This window comes from Brassica napus, chromosome C7 (assembly GCF_020379485.1).
Source record: "Brassica napus cultivar Da-Ae chromosome C7, Da-Ae, whole genome shotgun sequence".
Classification (NCBI taxonomy): Eukaryota; Viridiplantae; Streptophyta; class Magnoliopsida; order Brassicales; family Brassicaceae; genus Brassica; species Brassica napus.
Window position 1 is genome coordinate 34,913,500 of NC_063450.1, and position 18,956 is coordinate 34,932,455.

Sequence of the window (18,956 nt, forward strand, 5' to 3'; positions counted from 1 at the left end):
ATTATCTGTGAGATATGTCGTTCAAGTTTTAGTTCTTTGTGGCCTATGGATGTTTTCCAATCCGGTTTTTTTCAACAAAGGACCTTTTTGTGGCCTATGGATGTTGTCCGCCCCACTAAGGACTGACGGATAGAAGCTAGCGCGAAATTACCCCATAACATCTAGATGATACTTCAACTGGAAAGAGATAGTTAGGGATTTTGAGTGAAAAACACAGAGAGTTACTTAGCTATTCGATCATAAGATCGAAGCTTGAAAACGATTCTCACAAGTCATAACCGATCAAATCTAAAACCAGAAATAAAAAGCTAAACACCATCGATTTGGTCGGAAGAGAAAAACCAAAAATCGATCAACAGATCGAAAGTTCTCTTCAAAGCAAAACAATCTCATTCTCTCTCTTTTAAGCATCAGATTGAAGAACCAAAGAGAGTAAACAAAAAGAAGAGAATTAAAAACTATAAACAAAAAAAAACAAAAAGTTGAAATTCTGGCACAAATCGGAATAACTCTGGTGTACCGGAAATCACACTTCTCTCTCTGAAAGATGAGAGTGTGTTAAGAGAGAGAAGGCTTAGTTTCCGATCCGGTTTTTGGCGTTGGATATTCATAAACATCTATTTTCAGTTTGATACGGTTTAAGTTTCAGTTTGTCTTAGTTTGAAGGATTTTAAAAATAAAATGTCGAAAAGTTTTTCACATCATATAGGTTTAATCATAGAGGTGGTCGACACCAAAAGAAAAGCCGAGTTGGTTTCGGTATGGGTAAAATAGTCTTTGGCAGTGGCTAATGAAAACAATGAAATGTTGATATTGTTTTACATTCGTCTATTTTTGCTAGCCGTTCCTTGCAGGGGCGGAGGCATATTGAAGGGAGTGGGGTCAGTTGATCCCACTTGATTTTAATTATCCAAACGTTTTGTTCAAATTTATGCACTGATTCCGGAATAAATTTTCAAGTGACCTCTATATTTTGTGAAGTTCACATTATCCCAACTAAAAATACTCATTTTATATAAGATTGACCCCGGTTGTAAAAGTTTTCCACTGGCCACCGGTTCCTTGAACATGTGTCAACTCGACGGGAGGCGGTGTTTAATGTATACTTTTGTCCGAGTCCCAGTGGACCCATAAGTTTATAAGAAACCACACGGAACGCTCCATCTGCTGCTTTTGGTTTAATCTCAACATACAAGAAACTCTCATATATTGGCTATTAAACCACTATCGAGGTTTTAACTTTAGCTTTAAAATCAAACAAATATCTGAAAGGGACTTTCTCACGGATTGAAATTTTAGAAAAAAAAATGGAAATGCGAGATGCCGTGAGCTTTATAACTGCTCGCTCTGGTCACTAGATTCAGAATCTGGCAGGGCCAATCTTTTTTAAAGTTTCCCTAATTATCTTCATCGTCATCTCCGTTGATTTTGGCTTTTAACACGACTGAAATTTATTATTCATTCAATATTGTAACAAGCGAAGTATAAATTCATTTTCCAAATCTGTTGTACGTTACTAGATAAATTAATCTGAGCTATGACACATTTTCCCTGGCGTTATAGGAGTTTGACGTCAGGATTTTGCCACGAGCCGACCGATTTCTAATAAAATTAAGCTAAAATAGACATGTACGAGTCAATCTTTGATTTGTTTTTCTCTGAATCTCTGATACTATGCCTTGACCGCCTCTAGTTTATTAATCTAGTAGACAAAAGAAAAGACGTTCGTAACGGTTGCATTAACAGTCTCGTAAATTATGGAAACATATTGATCGATGTCGTGAACTCCGTTTATTCAATTTTCTGCCTATTAAAATAAGGGGAACAATAAAGTGAGAAATAAAAATAAATAAAAACAAATTTGATTTTACGTATTTACTAACTTTAGTTATTTCTCATCAGAGAAAATCAAAATATACAACTGTAACAACAAGAAAAAAGAAGCGCATAGTGTTTATCTTTGATACTGAGGACAGCTGTACATATGATCCAAGCGTAGCTTCAACTCCATAACAGTCTCTCTCTCTCTCTGAAAGAAAAAGGAAAAGGAAAAGGAAAAGGAAAGCGAAGTAAAACATAAAAGAAAATCTATTGACCTCACATCTGCTGAAGATCCAAATCAAATCCCAGATTCTCCTTCCTTCCTTCTCTCGATTCAGGTTCATCAGATTCACATGATAGCTCCGAAGTGGATACAGAAAATCGAACTCTTTACTTAGATGTCGTCTAGTGTAAGCTCATCTCGGTGACTGATTCGATATGCTCGAACTCATCCTCTTGTGCATCCTTCTGGTGTCCACCACGCCACAGTATCTCTCCACTGAGCCCGTGACGTGTCAGGATCTCGACGGCGTTGGATCGTTGAACACCACCTGCACGCTAAACTCAAATCTCCGATTCGATTCCGATGTTCGCGTCTTCGGGACGGGGAACCTCAACGTCCTCGCGCACGTCTCCGTCGATTGCCCCGTCCAAGGATGCACGATCACCTTCAACGTCTCCGGGAACATCCACGTCGGCCAATCGGCGAGGATCGTCGCCGGCTCGGTGGTTCTCGCGGCTGTTAACTTAACCATGGATGGGAACTCTTCTATCTACACGACGGCGCTGGGTGGAGCGCCGCCTTCTCAGACTAGCGGAACGCCGTTTGGTACGGATGGTGCGGGGGGAGGACACGGTGGGAGAGGTGCTTCGTGTGTGAAGAGCAATGTGTCGACTTATTGGGGTGGGGATGTTTATTCGTGGTCGTCTTTGCATGAGCCGTGGAGCTATGGGAGTGAGGGAGGTTTTAGGCTGAAGGCGGGAGGGAAAGGTGGAGGCCGTGTTAAGCTTGTGATGAAGGATACGGTGGTGTTGAATGGTTCTGTTGCTGCTGATGGTGGTGATAGTGGTGAGGAAGGTGGTGGTGGATCTGGAGGAAGTATTTGTATTCGTGCGGTGAAGCTGTAAGTCCATCTAAAGTGTTGTGTCTTTTGCTGGAGTTTGGTCTTTCTCATGTGTCTTTTGGATATGTAGGAAGGGTTATGGTAAAATATCGGCATCAGGTGGGAGGGGATGGGGTGGAGGTGGTGGAGGAAGGATCTCCCTTGACTGTTACAGCATACAAGAAGATGTCAGAGTTCTTGTTCATGGTTTGTATTTCTTTTGCTGCCTAACTGGGCTCATGCAAGTGTGTCATAGGTTTTCTACAGGCTGTATTTATCATCCGCTTGAATCTCGTTACTTGCGCTTTCCTGTAGTTGTGAACCTTTCTATGGGCAAATACTTGATGTCCTTTCTAGTTTCCTGTGTATATAGTTCTCTATTTTGGGCTGTGTTCCGTGCTAAATTATTTGGTTCTATTTTCATATGACTGCAGGCGGTGCAAGTATTGGGTGCCCCAAAAATGCTGGAGCTGCTGGAACATACTTTAACGCAGAGTTATTTAGTTTAAGGGTTGGAAATGATAACATGACTACAGACACAGAAACTCCTTTGCTTGATTTTCCTACAAGGCCTCTGTGGTCAAACATCTATGTGGATAATCATGCAAAAGTTTTGGTTCCGCTGCTGTGGACCAGAATGCAGGTCAGTTCATTTCCTGAATGATCTTCTCTGCCCTGATTCCTTTGTGATCCGCGTACAATTTTTAATATAAGTTATTTATTAGAATATGGATGACTTTCTATATGCTTTCTTTTAACTGTTGACCTTTCAATTGTTAGTTCTTTTCGTTATTTGGGGTATTAATAAGCTCCTTGGTCTCTCTTTCTTTAAAAATACTTCGACTCGGCACTACCCCTAAATGTTTATTCTTTTCTTACTTTTCTGATTGTAAAGGTCAGAGGGCAAATCAGCCTTTATCGAGGAAGCAGCATTGTCTTCGGGCTATCAAAGTATCCAATTTCAGAATTCGAGCTTGTGGCAGAAGAGCTTTTAATGAGTAACTCCGTTATAAAGGCAGGTTATTGTTCCTAACCGTACAGTAATAATATTGGTTCTCCTTTACTGTCTTGCTTTTCTCTATGCCTTGTTAAGTTATTTTGTCCATAAATGAAGGTTTATGGTGCATTACGGCTTGTTACGAAGATGCTGCTCATGTTGAATTCTGTAATTAAAATTGATGGTGAAGGGAACCCTGCAGTGCCTTCCTCTGTCCTTGAAGTTCGCAACCTTGCAGTTCTAACGGTATACTTGTAAAACTTATCATGTCTCTTTTTTCTTCCTTTGGTTGAACTGGAAGACAGGTCTTGACTTCTTATTATTGTAGGAAAAATCCGTCATTACTTCTAATGCGAACTTGGGTGTATATGGTCAAGGAATGTTGACACTCACGGGTCCTGGGGATGCAATTAAAGGCCAGAGACTTTCCTTATCTCAGTTTTACAACATAACTGTAAGAAAGTATTATCTAAACATGATTGTCTCGTCCAAGTTCTGTTGATTTGTTTATATCTATCTACCATGATCATCTATGTTGTTATCGATCATGTTTCTTTCTGTCTATTACAAACATTTAGACATAGTCATCGGTGGAGTATGCAAAACTCTTTTTCAGTTCCTTAATTTTGCAGGTTGGACCAGGTTCTATGCTACAAGCGCCACTCGACGACGACGAAAGCAAAAACGCGTGAGTATTACTTCCTATACGTTTGCATTATATTTTGTGAGGGTGATTAGTACTGGACTTAATTATTGAAACACTTGTCTCTTTCTTTCTTTCTTACAGGGTTACTCGTTCCCTTTGTGAAAGCAAGACATGCCCAATAGACTTGATAAGTCCGCCGGATGATTGCCATGTCAATTATACACTATCCTTTTCCCTTCAGGTAAGTTTGATAAAGTACCTCGATGGCTCAAAGTTATCTTTCTGACACGAGTTAAACTTTGTGATGTATAGACTTTGTACTACTTACTAGGTAGTAACACAAGTAAAGACTCTAAATAGTATTAATAAATTATTGGGCTGATCGTAACTTTTTGCTTATATTATGAGCCAAAATAATTGTGAGTTCCATTATCATGTAAGACCTTACTGTGCATAGTTAGTCTTTTTTGTGATATTCTCCTTGAGTGAAATTAGACTTGACTGCTTCTTACAAATTCTTTTCTTTAATTTATAGCTTCAAAATTTTAATAATCTTCAACCTTTTAATTTCTAGATATGTCGTGTTGAGGACATTCTTGTGAGTGGATTTGTTAAAGGAAGCATAATTCAAATCCATAGGGCAAGAACGGTAGTGGTTACCGATGAAGGCTTGATCAGCGCATCTGGATTTGGTACATAAATCAATTTTCCATCCCTTTACAACAAATTTCTATAGCAGTTTGCCCTTTTGCAGCCATACTTTCGCCATGTCGTTAACATTTTAATACCTTTCTACGTATTTAAGAAGATTAATGTGGTTTTGGATTCTATGCATTAAATTCCTATGACAGGTTGTAGTGGGGGACTGGGGAAAGGACTTTATTCGAATGGGGCTGGTAGTGGTGCTGGGCATGGAGGGCGAGGAGGATCAGGCATTTTTAATGGGAGAGTGTGCAATGGAGGTCATACATACGGCGATCCGGATTTTCCTTGTGAGTTAGGGAGCGGAGCTGAAAGTCCAGATAATTCATATGGGAATGTGATTGGTGGAGGGATGATTGGTCAGTACTATTTTTCTATTTCTATTGTTTTAGAAAAACTGGCATTCAACAGTAGTAGACTATGAACTATCTGTTTACTCAGCTGACTCTGTCATGTCACATGTACAAATTTGTTTTCCATTTTTTCAGTAATTGGCTCCATCCACTTTCCTCTTTTGACGCTTAATCTCCGTGGATCTCTAAGCTCTGATGGCCAAAGCCTTGGAGAGCCAATAACGAAGGCTAACAGATCTTTGGTTGGTGGAGTTGGTGGAGGATCTGGTGGGACGATTCTTCTTTTCCTTCAGATGCTTGAACTCTCAAAGAATTCATCTCTAACAGTTCGAGGAGGGCGAGGTGGACCTATTGGGGGTGGTGGGGGTGGAGGGGGAAGACTTCACTTTCACTGGGACATGTTACACACTGGTGACGAGTATTTTCCTGTTGCAACTGTTAAAGGGTCCATTAGTAATAGGTATGCACAATTGTCATGCTACTTTGTGGGTCTTTTGTAGTTACCGGGGTATAAACATGCATATATACGTAGATTCGTATTACTATACATCACCATGGATTTGAGAGGATAGTTATTAGTGTTTGGTACGTGATACTCTGCCTATAGGCCCTATATTATTTTCTTTATGCTAAATTTGGATCTATCTTGGAGCTCTAGATTCTAGAATCTGACAGATATGTTTTTAATATGCAAAAATGCTTCCTCTATGATGTCTTCAGAGGAGGTGCAGGGGACAATGGAGGCCGTTTCGGGGAAGAGGGAACGATGACTGGAAAAAAGTGTCCAAAGGGACTCTATGGTACATTTTGCTTGGTAAGTCGTATGGTTTATTATGCTGTTAGTTATATCAGCGCTGGCCATATATGTCGTAACTTTTTACCAATTCTGCTTATCCTTAATTTTAGCAACAAAATGGGTGTAACAGACTACGAAATTAAAAGACCCAATAGTTTTTACCACCGTTGCAAATCTCTGCTTTGTTTGCTTGTGCTTGACACTTCTCTATTTTCTGGCTTTCAACTGTTGTTTCAGGAATGCCCCATCGGGACATTCAAGAATGTTGAAGGCTCTGACAAACGTCTTTGTACACCCTGCCCGCCTGAACATCTTCCAAGTCGTGCAAAATTTGTATACGTACGAGGTATATTATCTTATAGTTCTCTTGCTCTTCCATCCCTGGATCCCTTGTTTCTTCTTAACTGTGATGTATGCTGATGGGAGGCGCATTGAGCCTGCAGGAGGAGTTAGTGAACCTGTTTGTCCCTATAAATGTGTATCTGACAAGTATAGATTACCAAACTGCTATACACCTCTGGAAGAGCTTGTTTATGCATTTGGGGGGCCATTTCCCTTTGCTCTTCTTCTATCTGGTGTGGTGGTGGTTCTTGGTCTGTTGCTAAGCACATTAAGTATCAGATTGCTAAGATTAAGCTTCTATGGTGCCAATTCTATTGAACAGCAGAGTGCTCATTGTTTACCCCATCTTCTTTCTCTCTCTGAGGTATGGTGTTGCGGAAATTATCTTGTCCCATATCTTCGGTTTTTGTTGTAAGACATACGAATTTGTCAATTGAATTCTCTGGCCTGTCTCTTATCATTCTAGGTCCGAGGCGCAAAGTCTGACGATACACAAACCCACGCCTATCGTATGTACTTCATGGGTCCAAACACTTTCAGGGAACCTTGGCATCTGCCCTACTCTCCTCCCGATGCAATCATCGAGATAGTGTAAGGATATAACTTGACTGGGTCAAATTTTGTTGTGATTGGACGCCAGAATGTTTTAATGAAGTTGCTGAACTATTGCTTCTTATGTCTTTATCATTTTCGTGAAGTAGTATGTCACTAATCCAGAATCATCTGTCTTTCAGTCTTACTCTTTTCTGACTAATGTGACATTGACTTTTGGCTCATTTTTATTCCAAGGCATGTCCACTCATTGCTATGTACATATATGATGTTGCAGGTACGAGGATGCTTTTAACAGATTTATTGATGAGATCAACTCTACCGCGGCATATGATTGGTGGGAAGGGTCTGTGCACAGCATTCTGTTAGTTCTAGCAAATCCTTGCGCCTGGTCTTGGAAACAATGGCGTCGCAGGAGAAAGATACACCGTCTTCAGGAATATGTGAAATCTAAATATGACCACTCTTGCCTCCGCTCATGCAGATCTAGGGCTCTCTACAAAGGCATGAAGGTTCAGATTCGTATAATCTAATGTTATATGTGTTGCTTCACAACTAGCTTGCTTTTACTTCGCATTTTGACCGTCTGTGTGTCGAAACAGGTTGGAGCCACTCCGGATCTGATGGTTGCGTATGTAGATTTTTTTCTTGGCGGTGACGAGAAGCGTGTAGATATGGTCTCTATTATACAGAAAAGATTCCCAATGTGCATACTTTTTGGTGGAGATGGAAGTTATATGTCACCCTACAGTCTTCATAGTGACGCACTGCTAACAAATCTTCTTGGCCAGGTTAGCTTATATCTCTCTATTTATATTTCCCTTCAAAAATCTCCACTCTGAAAATCTTTTAAAGGCTTTCAAATCACTATTACAGCACATTCCACCAGGTGTTTTGCACCGCTTTGTTGCCGGTTTAAATGCACAGCTCAGGACTGTGAGGCACGGATCAATTCGTTCAGCATTACTTCCTGTAATTAGGTGGATAAACAGCCATGGAAATCCTCAACTCGAATTCCACGGAGTAAGAATTGAGCTTGGATGGTTTCAAGCTACAGCTTCTGGATATTACCAACTTGGTATCTTGGTTTTTGTGGGCGATTTTCCTATGAGCGATGTAAGCCGATCAGTTTCATTCAACAGAAGTGACGACGATACCCCTCGGTAAAGCCATGATAGATTTGTGCCTCTCTAGTTATTGTCACTTCTCTGAGTGTTAAGAAACTAAACCCTGCTTATTCGTAACTCCATTTTCTAGGAGCAGCTCTACATGTCCGAGCAAATCTCTTATCGAGCTGCAACAAAACTTGATCCAACCTGGACATGGCTTATCTCGGAAGAGAATCAATGGCGGAATAAACGGAGGCCTCATCAATGAGATTTCAATAGAATCTCTGGAGTACAGGAGGGACTTGCTTTTTCCGTTTTCACTACTATTAAACAATACTCGACCCGTTGGTCGTCAGGTTACATATTCTCCACTCCTAAATAACGAACTATTCTCCTGATTGTTTTCTTCTTTGGTATTAACATAAGCAAAATCTTCATTTGGTGTATGCAGGATACTCTTCTACGTTTGATCTCCATCCTTCTTCTTGCGGATCTTTCAGTGACGCTCCTTGCATTGCTTCAGTTCTATTGGCTTGCCCTGGCAGCCTTTCTTGCTATCCTCCTGATTCTACCTCTCGCTCTGCTTTGCCCATTCCCGGCTGGCCTTAACGCTTTATTAAGTAGAGAAATGAGAAGAGCCTCACTTACCCGTATTTACGCCCTTTGGAACGCGACTTCTCTAACAAACGTCGTAAGTTGATACACACATATTTTTCAAAACAAAGTGACCTTGTTTTCTCTTCTATGGTCTCTTCTTATTCACAAAGTATATTGCAGATTGTGGCTTTCATTTGCGGTGTCATTCATTCTGGGTTTTTCGCTGACCAACTAAGTGAGATGACAAACATCTGGGACGCCATAAGGTAATAAACTTTAATCAGTTTGTACAAAGTTTGTAATCACTTGATCTGAAAATTGGTGTGTTTATGGCAGAGATGATGATAAGTGGTGGGTGTTACCAACAGTCCTCTTGTTACTCAAGTCGATACAAGCTCGATTCCTTGACTGGCACGTCGCAAATCTGGAAGTACCGGACTTTTCTCTTCTTTGTCCCGATCCAGATACTTTCTGGGCATATGAATCTGGAGCCTGATGATCTAAAGAGAAAAAAAAAAAGTTTGGGTATATCTTATTTGTCATGTAAATCTGGTAAAAAAGCACAACTTCTTGTCAGTGTTAGGTGTTATCTGGTTTTTACTTCTGGAGTAAACTTTTAGGGTTTTGCCAGAAGAAATGGTAGTTTAAGAAACTAGAGAGAGAGCGTGGCAAAGTGAATTAAGTGATTTCTTAGAGTTTTGAAACAACGTAAATGTTTTAGATGTAATCCACCTGTGTTACATTCAGTTTTCTTTGGGTAACAATATTTTTTCCGAACAATTAAATCATTTATCAAAAAACTGAGCCTGTCTGAAAACAAATCGAGAAAGTTTTTGTTACGAAAATAACTGTAATTTTATTATATCGCGAGAATTTGAATAAAGGTAAAATTTATACCCGTATAATTTGTAATACTGATAGAAATAGTTTATTATAGAGAGAAGAGAAGGTTGAGGGATGATCTTCTAAATCGATCGTTTATATAGAGAAAAAATCTACTGTGCAAATAGTAGAGCGGGCTCCACATCTTTTTATATTTCAAACATTACGGCTCTTCCTTTTGACTTTCGTAACACTCCTCCTTGGGGGCCGGTGTCACTATCCGCTCTCGCTTAACGTCTTTGTTGCCTCGTTAAAAACCTTTCCAGGAAAACCCAATGGGAAAAACCATAGTAAGGTAAAAAGAGTACAACCACGTAAGCTCCCCCTCAAATGAACAGTCATAGATCCTTCTGATGGCGCATCCCAATGTTATGGATGTGTTCCTGAATACCGAGGTATGGAGTGATTTTGTGAAGAGGTCGGCTGCATTGTCGCATGATCGAACATATCTTACTTCAATCTCTTTATTCTTCTCGAGCTCTTGGGTGTATGAGAAGAACTTCGGAGGTATATGTTTGGTTCTATCACTTTTGATATATTCTTCCTTCGTTTGAGCAACACATGCCGCGTTATCTTCATATATAATAGTTGGCTCCGTATTTTCGTCAATCCCACTGCTTGAACAGATGTGTTGGCTTATTGATCTTAGCCATACACATTCTCTACTTGCTTCATGGAGTGCAATGATCTCAGCGTGATTTGAAGAAGTAGCAACAAGTGTCTGCTTCTGAGAACGCCAAGATATGGCGGTGCCTCCAATTGTAAAAACATATCCTGTCTGGGATCGAGCTTTGTGTGGATCTGACAAATAACCTGCATCTGCAAAACCAATTATTTGACCTTTTGAACTTTTAGGATAAAACAAGCCTAAATCAGTTGTTCCTTGAAGGTAACGAAAGACATGTTTAATTCCATTCCAATGTCTTCGCGTAGGAGACGAACTGAATCTCGCTAAAAGATTAACGGCAAAAGATATGTCAGGTCGAGTACAATTTGCAAGATACATAAGAGCTCCAATTGCACTTAAGTATGGAGTTTCAGGACCAAGTATTTCTTCATTTTCCTCAGATGGTCGAAACGGATCATTTTCAACATTAAGTGATCTAACGACCATCGGGGTGCTAAGAGGAGTTGCTTTATCCATGTTAAAGCGTTTCAATACTCGTTTGGTATATGTAGACTGGTGTACAAATATACCCTTTCGAGAATGCTCAATTTGTAATCCTAGACAATATTTTGTCTGCCCGAGATCTTTCATCTCAAATTCTCCTTTCAGATAGTTTGATGCCTTTTGGATTTCGTTTTGAGTTCCAATAATATTAAGATCATCAACGTACACCGCGATTATCACAAATCCGGATGTTGTTTTCTTTATGAAAACACAAGGACATATAGGATCATTTGTGTATCCTTCTTTTGTTAAGTGTTCGCTGAGACGATTATACCACATTCGTCCAGATTGTTTTAACCCATATAATGATCTTTGCAATTTTATTGCACATAACTCTTTAGGTTTGGAACTTAACGTTTCTAGCATTTTAAATCCATCTGGGATTCTCATATAGATATCAGTATCTAATGATCCATATAAATATGCCGTAACGACATCCATGAGACGCATTTCTAAATTTTCATTGGCCGCTAAGCTCATCAGGAATCTAAATGTGATTGCGTCCATAACAGGAGAATAAGTTTCCTCATAATCAATTCCTGGCCTTTGAGAGAAACCTTGGGCTACAAGACGAGCTTTGTATCTTGTAATCTCGTTTTTCTCGTTTCTTTTTCGGACAAACACCCATTTGTACCCAACAGGTTTTACATCTTTGGGTGTGAGCACAATAGGTCCGAATACATTTCTTTTGTTAAGCGAATCTAATTCGACTTGAATTGCATCTTTCCAATATATCCAGTCATGTCTGTTTTGACATTCATATACAGACTTTGGTTCTGGATCTTCGTTTTCTTCATTTATTTCCTTTGCTAAAAGGTATGAGAAAACGTCATCAATATCATCCATCTCATTTCGTTTCCATATCTTTCCATTATGGATGTAATTGATAGAAATCTCGTGATTTCCATCAGATTCATGATGCTCTATATTGTCGTTCGATTCACAATTCGCTTCTTCCAAAATATTTTCCGCTATTTTGGGAGTATCATGCTTTTCACATTCCTTACGTTTTCTAGGAAGTTTATCCTTTGAACCAATAGGTCTACCGCGCTTTAAACGTATTTCTGATTCACGTGTATCAACTGCCGTTCCACCATTTTGTGGTATTTCAATACGAGCAGGAGTATTTTCAGCGGGTATATGTGATTTAGTTACCATTTTGGTATCAGCAAATGCATCAGGTAGCTGATTTGCTATATTTTGTAAATGCATGATAGGTCGAACTTCTAGTTCTGACTGTTTCGTAAGAGGATCAAGGTGTAATAATGATGGTACACTCCATTTGATCTTTTTTCCTACTTGTTTATTGTCTCCCCCTAGAGTTGGGAATTCTTTCTCATTGAAATGACAATTGGCAAATCGTGCCGTAAACACATCACCAGTTTGTGGTTCTAGGTATCTTATTATTGATGGAGAATCATAGCCAATATATATTCCCAACCGTCTTTGCGGTCCCATCTTTGTACGTTGCGGTGGTGCTATTGGAATATAAACCGCGCAACCAAAGATTTTTAGATGAGAGATATTTGGTTCTTTTCCAAATGCTAACTGTAATGGGGAATATCTGTGGTATGCACTTGGTCTTATCCGAATTAGTGCTTCTGCATACAGAATAGCATGTCCCCATACATATGTTGGGAGTTTTAATCTCATGATCAATGGCCTTGCAATTAGTTGCAGCCGTTTAATTAATGATTCTGCCAAACTATTTTGTGTATGAACATGAGCAACAGAATGCTCTACTTCAATCCCTGATACCATACAATAATCATTAAAAGCTTGGGATGTGAATTCACCAGCGTTATCTAATCTAACTCTTTTAATTGGATAATCTGAGAACTGTGCTCTTAATTTGATTATCTGAGTTAGAAATCTCGCAAATGCCATATTTCGAGATGATAACAAACAAACATGTGACCATCTACTCGATGCATCAATTAATACCATAAAGTAGTAGAATGGTCCACACGGTGGATGTATTGGTCCACAAATATCACCTAGGATTCTTTCCAAAAACTTTGGTGATTCTTTGTCAATTTTGGTTGGTGATGGTCTTATGATTAATTTCCCAAGAGCACACGCATCACATGTCATTTTATTACTTTGGTATATATCTTGGGTTTTTATTGAATGACCATGTGAACTTTCAATGATTTTTCGCATCATTGTAGTGCCTGGATGACCAAGACGATCGTGCCATAATGTAACATCTTCTGGATTTCTTTTGATCACAAGATGTGATTCTATAGTATCAATATAAGTGTGATGCAATCCAGAAGGAAGTTCTGGAAATTTTTCCAGTACAAGGCCTTTGCCTGATTTTTCAGAAGTTATATATAAATACTTCTTTCCATTCTCAGTTGCAGACTGAGTGTTATACCCTTGACGGTATATATCTTTGAAACTCAACAAATTTCTCTTAGAATTTGGAGAATATAAGGCATTATCTATGGAAAACTTTGTTCCATTAGGCAACACAAAGTTTGCCTTGCCAATTCCTTCGATCAGGTCTGTAGGACCTGATATTTTGTTTATAGTCATTTTTACTGACTTTAAAGTAGAGAAATATCTCTTATCTTTCAGTATAGTGTGCGTTGTGCCACTATCTGGTATGTAAACTTCTCTACCAATTTGTTTAGTTGTTGTTCCATTTGCTTTCTTATCCATTTCTGTAACACACAGTTAATATCAATAAAGAAAATAAACTTTCATAAGTAAACATATTATACATCAATAACAAGTATACAATAATTATACATTAGATATTTTGAAATACAACATTATTTTGAAAGTGAAATACATAATATTTTATGGCATCACTAGGCATTATTAAGCTTGATTAGTACAAGCACTTCAATTATTTTTTGATGAGTGGCCTCGTCGAAATCTCCCATAAAGTCAGAGGATTCGAGGTATGTCGATGTTGTACCCACAAGGTGTTCATTGAGATTTACTTCCTTTGTCTTGCCTTTAATAGATTCTTGGTACAATTGGCATAGATGCCGAGGAGTTCGACATACTTGAGACCAGTGTCCCTTCGATCCACATCTGTAACAGACGTTCTCATTTTTATGAGTAGGGTTTTCTTGGGTTTCTTTCCCTTTTACCCGATCAGATCGATTCCATGTGTTGGATCCCCTTCCTCTTCGGTTGTTACTCCTTTCATGGTTGTGGTTAAATCGATAACCACGACCACGACCAAAACCACGATTGTGACCACGGCCACGACCACGCCCACGATAGGAATAATTTCCCTTTTCTGGATTTTTTATATCCGTTGCATTTGCCTCAGGAAATGCTTTGGTTCCCGTGGGTCGGGCATTGTGGTTTTTAATGAGGAGTTCATTATTTCTCTCCGCTATTATAAGCGCCACAACGAGTTCAGAGAACCTCGTATACCCACAATTTCTATATTGTTCTTGTAGAACATAATGATTTTTGTGAAACGTTTGGTAAGTTTTCTCGAGCATTTCTGCTTCCGAGACAGGCCTACCGCAATAATCTAATTGCGCCGCTATTCTCAATATAGCGGAATTGTATGTTTCCACTTTTTCAAAATCTTGAAATCGTAGATTTTTCCACTCATCGAGTGCATGGGGGAGAGTAATTTTCTTTTGGTTATCAAACCTCTCCTTCAGAGCTTTCCAAAGATCTAAGGGATCTTTGGTTCTCGCATAATCATGCGTAAGATTTTCTTCTAGATGCCTTCTCAGAAATATCACGGCCTTAGCCTTTTCATGAGAGGTTGATATATTGCCGTCTTTTATTGTTCCGAGTATTTCCTCGGAATCTAGATGAAGCTCCATGTTTGTAACCCATGCCGTGTAGTTTGTCCCAGTTACTTCTAATGTCGGAAACTGAAGTTTCTCGATTTTTGCCATTTGTATTTCTAAAGCACATAAATAAAAATTATTAGAATATTATTAATATTAAAAGGAACCGTTTACATTGATCATGCAAGCAATTACAAGGAGAAGCGATGTAAAGAAAATTAAACCGATATTCATCTTAAATTCACTTGGAGTAAATTCTCCAACGAATAAACCATAAATAGAAACACAAATAAAAATGGCACATAAAAACAAAAGTGCGCGAATCATCTTTTTTGAAATGAGAAATCGGAGGAGAGCGATTTGAAATTTTTGAGAGAAGATGAAATGTTTTGGATGATGAAATGGAGTGAAAATGAGTTGTATTTATAGATGAAAAATACTGTTCATGACCGTTGGAGAAAGGGGAAATTTTTGAAAAAATTTCTTTGTGACCGTTGGGGTTAAATCGAGTGCACTAAAAATCAGTCTGAAAATATCGTATTAAACAGTCAATCAAATCTATAAAATTTCATAAAAGTAAAAATTATGGCAATGAAATATTTATGTTATGACAACAAATCATGCGACGGCTCAGCCGATCAATGCAGAGTAATAAATAAATTATACGGCGGCTCGGCCGACCAATTAATAATAAACAGAATATAAGGCGGCTCGGCCAACCAATAAATAAATTAAATTACTAGTAAATAATATAGGCGGTGTTCCGGCCATTATAACATGATATAAATAATAGTAGAGACGGTATACCGACCATTATAACAGGGTATAAATGATACAAATAAATTTTACCGAATCGCAGAGTGATCGTGCTGATAACGTGTTATGAAAAGAACTGGAATTTTATTATATCGCGAGAATTTGAATAAGGGCAAAATTTATACCCGTAGAATTTTTAACACTGATAGAAAGAGTTTATTATAGAGAGAAGAGAAGGGTGAGGGATGATCTTCTAAATCGATCGTTTATATAGAGAAAAAATCTACTGTACAAATAGTACAACGAGTCCCACATCTTTTTATATTTCAAACATTACGGCTCCTTCTTTTGATTTTCGTAACAGTTTTATATATTTTCTTGTAAAGCAAGAATATATAATACGAAAATCTGGAACCATGAAACTGGAACCTACCTGATCACATTCAAATCTGGCCGATTTAAAACATTAAAATAAAACTGAATCCACCTTAGATACGAATTCCTAAATTTGATCAAAGATGGTTCTAACTTCCAAGACTCAAAAGTCTGAAACTTTTGGAACCCATTTGATATAATATCTATCACAGGCCAAAGAAACCGAGGTAACCGAACTGGATAATCTAAACCCGCAGGTCTTTATTTTTTCTTTGTCCCAGGGTTGCGACTACAAGTCACGCACACATTATATGGAGACTGCAACAATCAGAAAGGTTTCTCGACTGGTTTCTTCTTGAAAATGGCTTCCCAAGCCAAGGACGGAAACGGCGCCGTCTTCTCCATGAAATCCTTGACGGTCTTCAAATTAACAGCAAATCCTTTCTGGTTCAACGTGTCAATAGCGGACTGGGCTTGTTCGACGCCCTTCTCTCTGCACAAGGCATCAACCAAACCAACGAAAGTGGCGACGTTGGGAGAGTGACCAGCCTCGAGCATCTCAACGCAGAAATCAACAGCTTCGTCAAGCATGTTGCAAGTGCACAACCCCTGAACCAAGACACCATAGCTGAAGGCATTTGGAGAAATCCCACTGGTCTGCATCTTCCTGAAAATCCTCTTAGCGTCATCGATTTTATGAGCCTTGCAAAAGCCCTCGACAACAGCAGTGTAGATAACCACCTCGGGGATTGTACCCTTGTCGCGCATCGACCCGAATAGCTTCATGGCTTCCTGTATAAGCCCATCTTTGCAGAGCCCATCGAGCATGGCTACAGCGTTAGGGATCAGACCTCCTTCCTTCATCGCCTTGAAGATCTCAACCGCGTCTTCGGGAGGCGCTATTGGCTGGCTTGTTTCCTCCTGAGGCTTTTGTTCCCGTGAAGAATCTCCCTCTTCCTGATGAACTACGCCAAGCTTGAACTGTTCGAGGAAGCCATGATCAGACACAGTATCTTGCGAAGGCTTAGCGGAGTTGGAAGATCTCTGCCCTCGCAAGGGTCTGTTGGGTAAAGGCTCGGGAGGGTTCTGCTGCTTATTGTCGTCGCCCGTTGAGATGAAGCGCGTAAACGGCGTCGTGGCACGGATCTTCTTCGCCATCTGCCTCGCAAACACGACGGCTTTCGAGGAGGGCACCATTGTGATTAGGGTTTGAATTGAATTGAACCCACAGTTCTTAGGCGAGACGATATACATATATTCTATCGATTAGTTAAATGGGCTATTAGTGGGCTTAACTAAGGCCTTTCTCAGTTTATGTAGTTAAAAATAAATAAACTCTGCTTCACTCGCTAATCTCAGCGCGTGAACTTCAGAGTCCGAGAACACTTGAGGAGTTAGTTACAAAGAGACTTCCCTATCTCCATCTGCGACGATAGAGTCATCACCACCAAATCGCCGCCATGTTTAGACAAGCTTCTCGCCTCCTCTCCCGATCCGTCGCCGCCGGATCCTCTAAATCAGCGACGGCTCGTGCCTTTTCAACGGAAGTTCCGTCGACGATCGATTCGACGTTCGTGGAGTCATGGAAGAAAGTCGCACCGAACATGGACCCGCCCCAGACTCCTTCTTCCTTCATGAAGCCTCGTCCGTCGACTGCCTCTTCGATTCCGACGAAGCTCACCGTCAATTTCGTCCTCCCTTACGCATCTGAGCTTTCCGGGAAAGAGGTCCGTTTCCATCCTCCTCCTCGATCGACGTTCGCATTTTTGATTTTCTAGGGTTTGATCTGGAATGTGTGTGGCTTTTTGTTTGTGATTCATATACGGATTTGTGGGAAGTGTAGAACAACATTTCAGTATTCAGATTCTCATAGGCTTATTCGTTTACAGATGAATATCAGTAAGTAGTGCATTCACTGTGTGTTTTCTCTTCATGGAGAATATACATTGGAAGATGTAATCATCCCATAGGACGTGTATATCATCTTTGTTTTGTTTTCTTGCCCGCAAAAAGTCAGATCTAAACCTAATAGCTCTTGATTGGTTTCTTTTCTTGTATATATCTAATCTTTGACTCAAAGCTGATTGGTATTCTCTTTGTTCGCTTCAAGGTCGACATGGTCATCATTCCTGCGACAACAGGACAAATGGGTGTTTTGCCTGGACACGTTCCAACAATCGCTGAGCTGAAACCCGGTATCATGTCCGTCCACGAAGGCACTGACGTGAAGAAATACTTCGTGAGCAGTGGATTCGCATTTCTCCACGCAAATTCTGTCGCTGACATAATCGCCGTTGAGGCCGTGCCGCTTGAGAACATTGACCCCAGCCAAGTGCAAAAGGGTTTATCTGAGTTCACGCAGAAACTTGCTTCTGCCGCAACAGATCTTGAGAAAGCAGAAGCACAGATTGGTGTTGAAGTTCACAGTGCCATGAACGCAGCTCTCACAGGCTAAAGGGAAGGTTTACCCTCCCTCGCTATTTCTTCCAAGGAAAAGAAAAACAAAATCATTTGTTTTTTCAAATGATTAGTGAAAATCCTTTTTTTACTACTACAAATGATGGAATAAATTATAAATTGTTTTTTTTTCCTCGTTTTAATTGTTTTGGAGTCTGATTGAATAAAAGATTTTGTTGAAGGCACAAACCAACAGAAAGAATCTTTCTGTTGAGAAACTATGTTCCCGAACTTATTAATGGTCTTCAATTCCTAATATTCTTTTATCCTCACTTTGGGTTATTTTTGCAATTTATTTTCGGAACGAAGAGTCCAAGTGTAGGTTTCCTTTGTTGAATATTAAGCAAGGGTAGAAATATTACGACAGTGAAAACTGAACAGGCTAATTTATATAAGTTGGGCCGTCGAATGATTTGGGTCAAAGGAGCCGTTGAATAAAACAACAGATATTATCATATTATGGTGAATTTATCCCCGATATATAGATTCGACTCATTCGAAGATTTTTTTTAAAAAAATTAGTC

The 18,956-nt window shown here is 39.5% G+C and overlaps 3 protein-coding genes across 4 annotated transcripts; 2 read left to right on the forward strand and 1 right to left on the reverse strand.

Moving 5' to 3' along the window:
* Positions 1 to 1,984: 1,984 nt before the first annotated feature.
* LOC106410224 lies at positions 1,985 to 9,798 on the forward strand. Of its 2 annotated transcripts, none has more exons than XM_048762415.1 (22): positions 1,985 to 2,945; positions 3,016 to 3,131; positions 3,359 to 3,567; positions 3,820 to 3,939; positions 4,039 to 4,167; positions 4,250 to 4,375; positions 4,554 to 4,609; positions 4,709 to 4,808; positions 5,142 to 5,259; positions 5,419 to 5,628; positions 5,758 to 6,082; positions 6,343 to 6,436; positions 6,656 to 6,764; positions 6,862 to 7,124; positions 7,227 to 7,351; positions 7,590 to 7,824; positions 7,915 to 8,103; positions 8,189 to 8,475; positions 8,576 to 8,777; positions 8,873 to 9,112; positions 9,199 to 9,284; positions 9,355 to 9,798. In XM_048762415.1, exons 1-22 carry the CDS (start codon positions 2,260 to 2,262, stop codon positions 9,512 to 9,514), a joined length of 4,185 nt encoding a protein of 1,394 aa, XP_048618372.1. In that variant the 5' UTR covers positions 1,985 to 2,259; the 3' UTR covers positions 9,515 to 9,798. The 2 variants fall into 2 exon arrangements, with proteins under 2 accessions (XP_048618372.1, XP_048618371.1); XM_048762414.1 differs by having other exon boundaries at positions 1,987 to 2,945; positions 8,570 to 8,777.
* Positions 9,799 to 16,017: 6,219 nt separating this feature from the next.
* On the reverse strand, positions 16,018 to 17,212 carry LOC106406987 (pentatricopeptide repeat-containing protein At4g38150). Its single transcript, XM_013847756.3, has one exon. It carries the CDS (start codon positions 17,170 to 17,172, stop codon positions 16,303 to 16,305), a length of 870 nt encoding a protein of 289 aa, XP_013703210.1. The 5' UTR covers positions 17,173 to 17,212; the 3' UTR covers positions 16,018 to 16,302.
* Positions 17,213 to 17,330: 118 nt separating this feature from the next.
* On the forward strand, positions 17,331 to 18,690 carry LOC106411415 (ATP synthase subunit delta', mitochondrial). The gene is made up of 2 exons (XM_013852173.3): positions 17,331 to 17,702; positions 18,086 to 18,690. The coding sequence occupies exons 1-2, from the start codon at positions 17,436 to 17,438 to the stop codon at positions 18,428 to 18,430; spliced, it is 612 nt and encodes a 203-aa protein (XP_013707627.1). The 5' UTR covers positions 17,331 to 17,435; the 3' UTR covers positions 18,431 to 18,690.
* Positions 18,691 to 18,956: the final 266 nt, after the last annotated feature.

Excerpts from the sequence above, each read along its gene's own strand:
- LOC106410224 (XM_048762414.1), top strand. The coding sequence starts at position 2,260 with ATGCTCGAACTCATCCTCTTGTGCATCCTTCTGGTGTCCACCACGCCA. Across the intron at positions 6,765-6,861 it reads AAAATTTGTATACGTACGAG|GAGGAGTTAGTGAACCTGTT; the intron begins GTATATTATCTT and ends TTGAGCCTGCAG. Across the intron at positions 7,125-7,226 it reads ATCTTCTTTCTCTCTCTGAG|GTCCGAGGCGCAAAGTCTGA; the intron begins GTATGGTGTTGC and ends TTATCATTCTAG.
- LOC106406987 (XM_013847756.3), bottom strand. The coding sequence starts at position 17,172 with ATGGTGCCCTCCTCGAAAGCCGTCGTGTTTGCGAGGCAGATGGCGAAG.
- LOC106411415 (XM_013852173.3), top strand. The coding sequence starts at position 17,436 with ATGTTTAGACAAGCTTCTCGCCTCCTCTCCCGATCCGTCGCCGCCGGA. Across the intron at positions 17,703-18,085 it reads CTGAGCTTTCCGGGAAAGAG|GTCGACATGGTCATCATTCC; the intron begins GTCCGTTTCCAT and ends GTTCGCTTCAAG.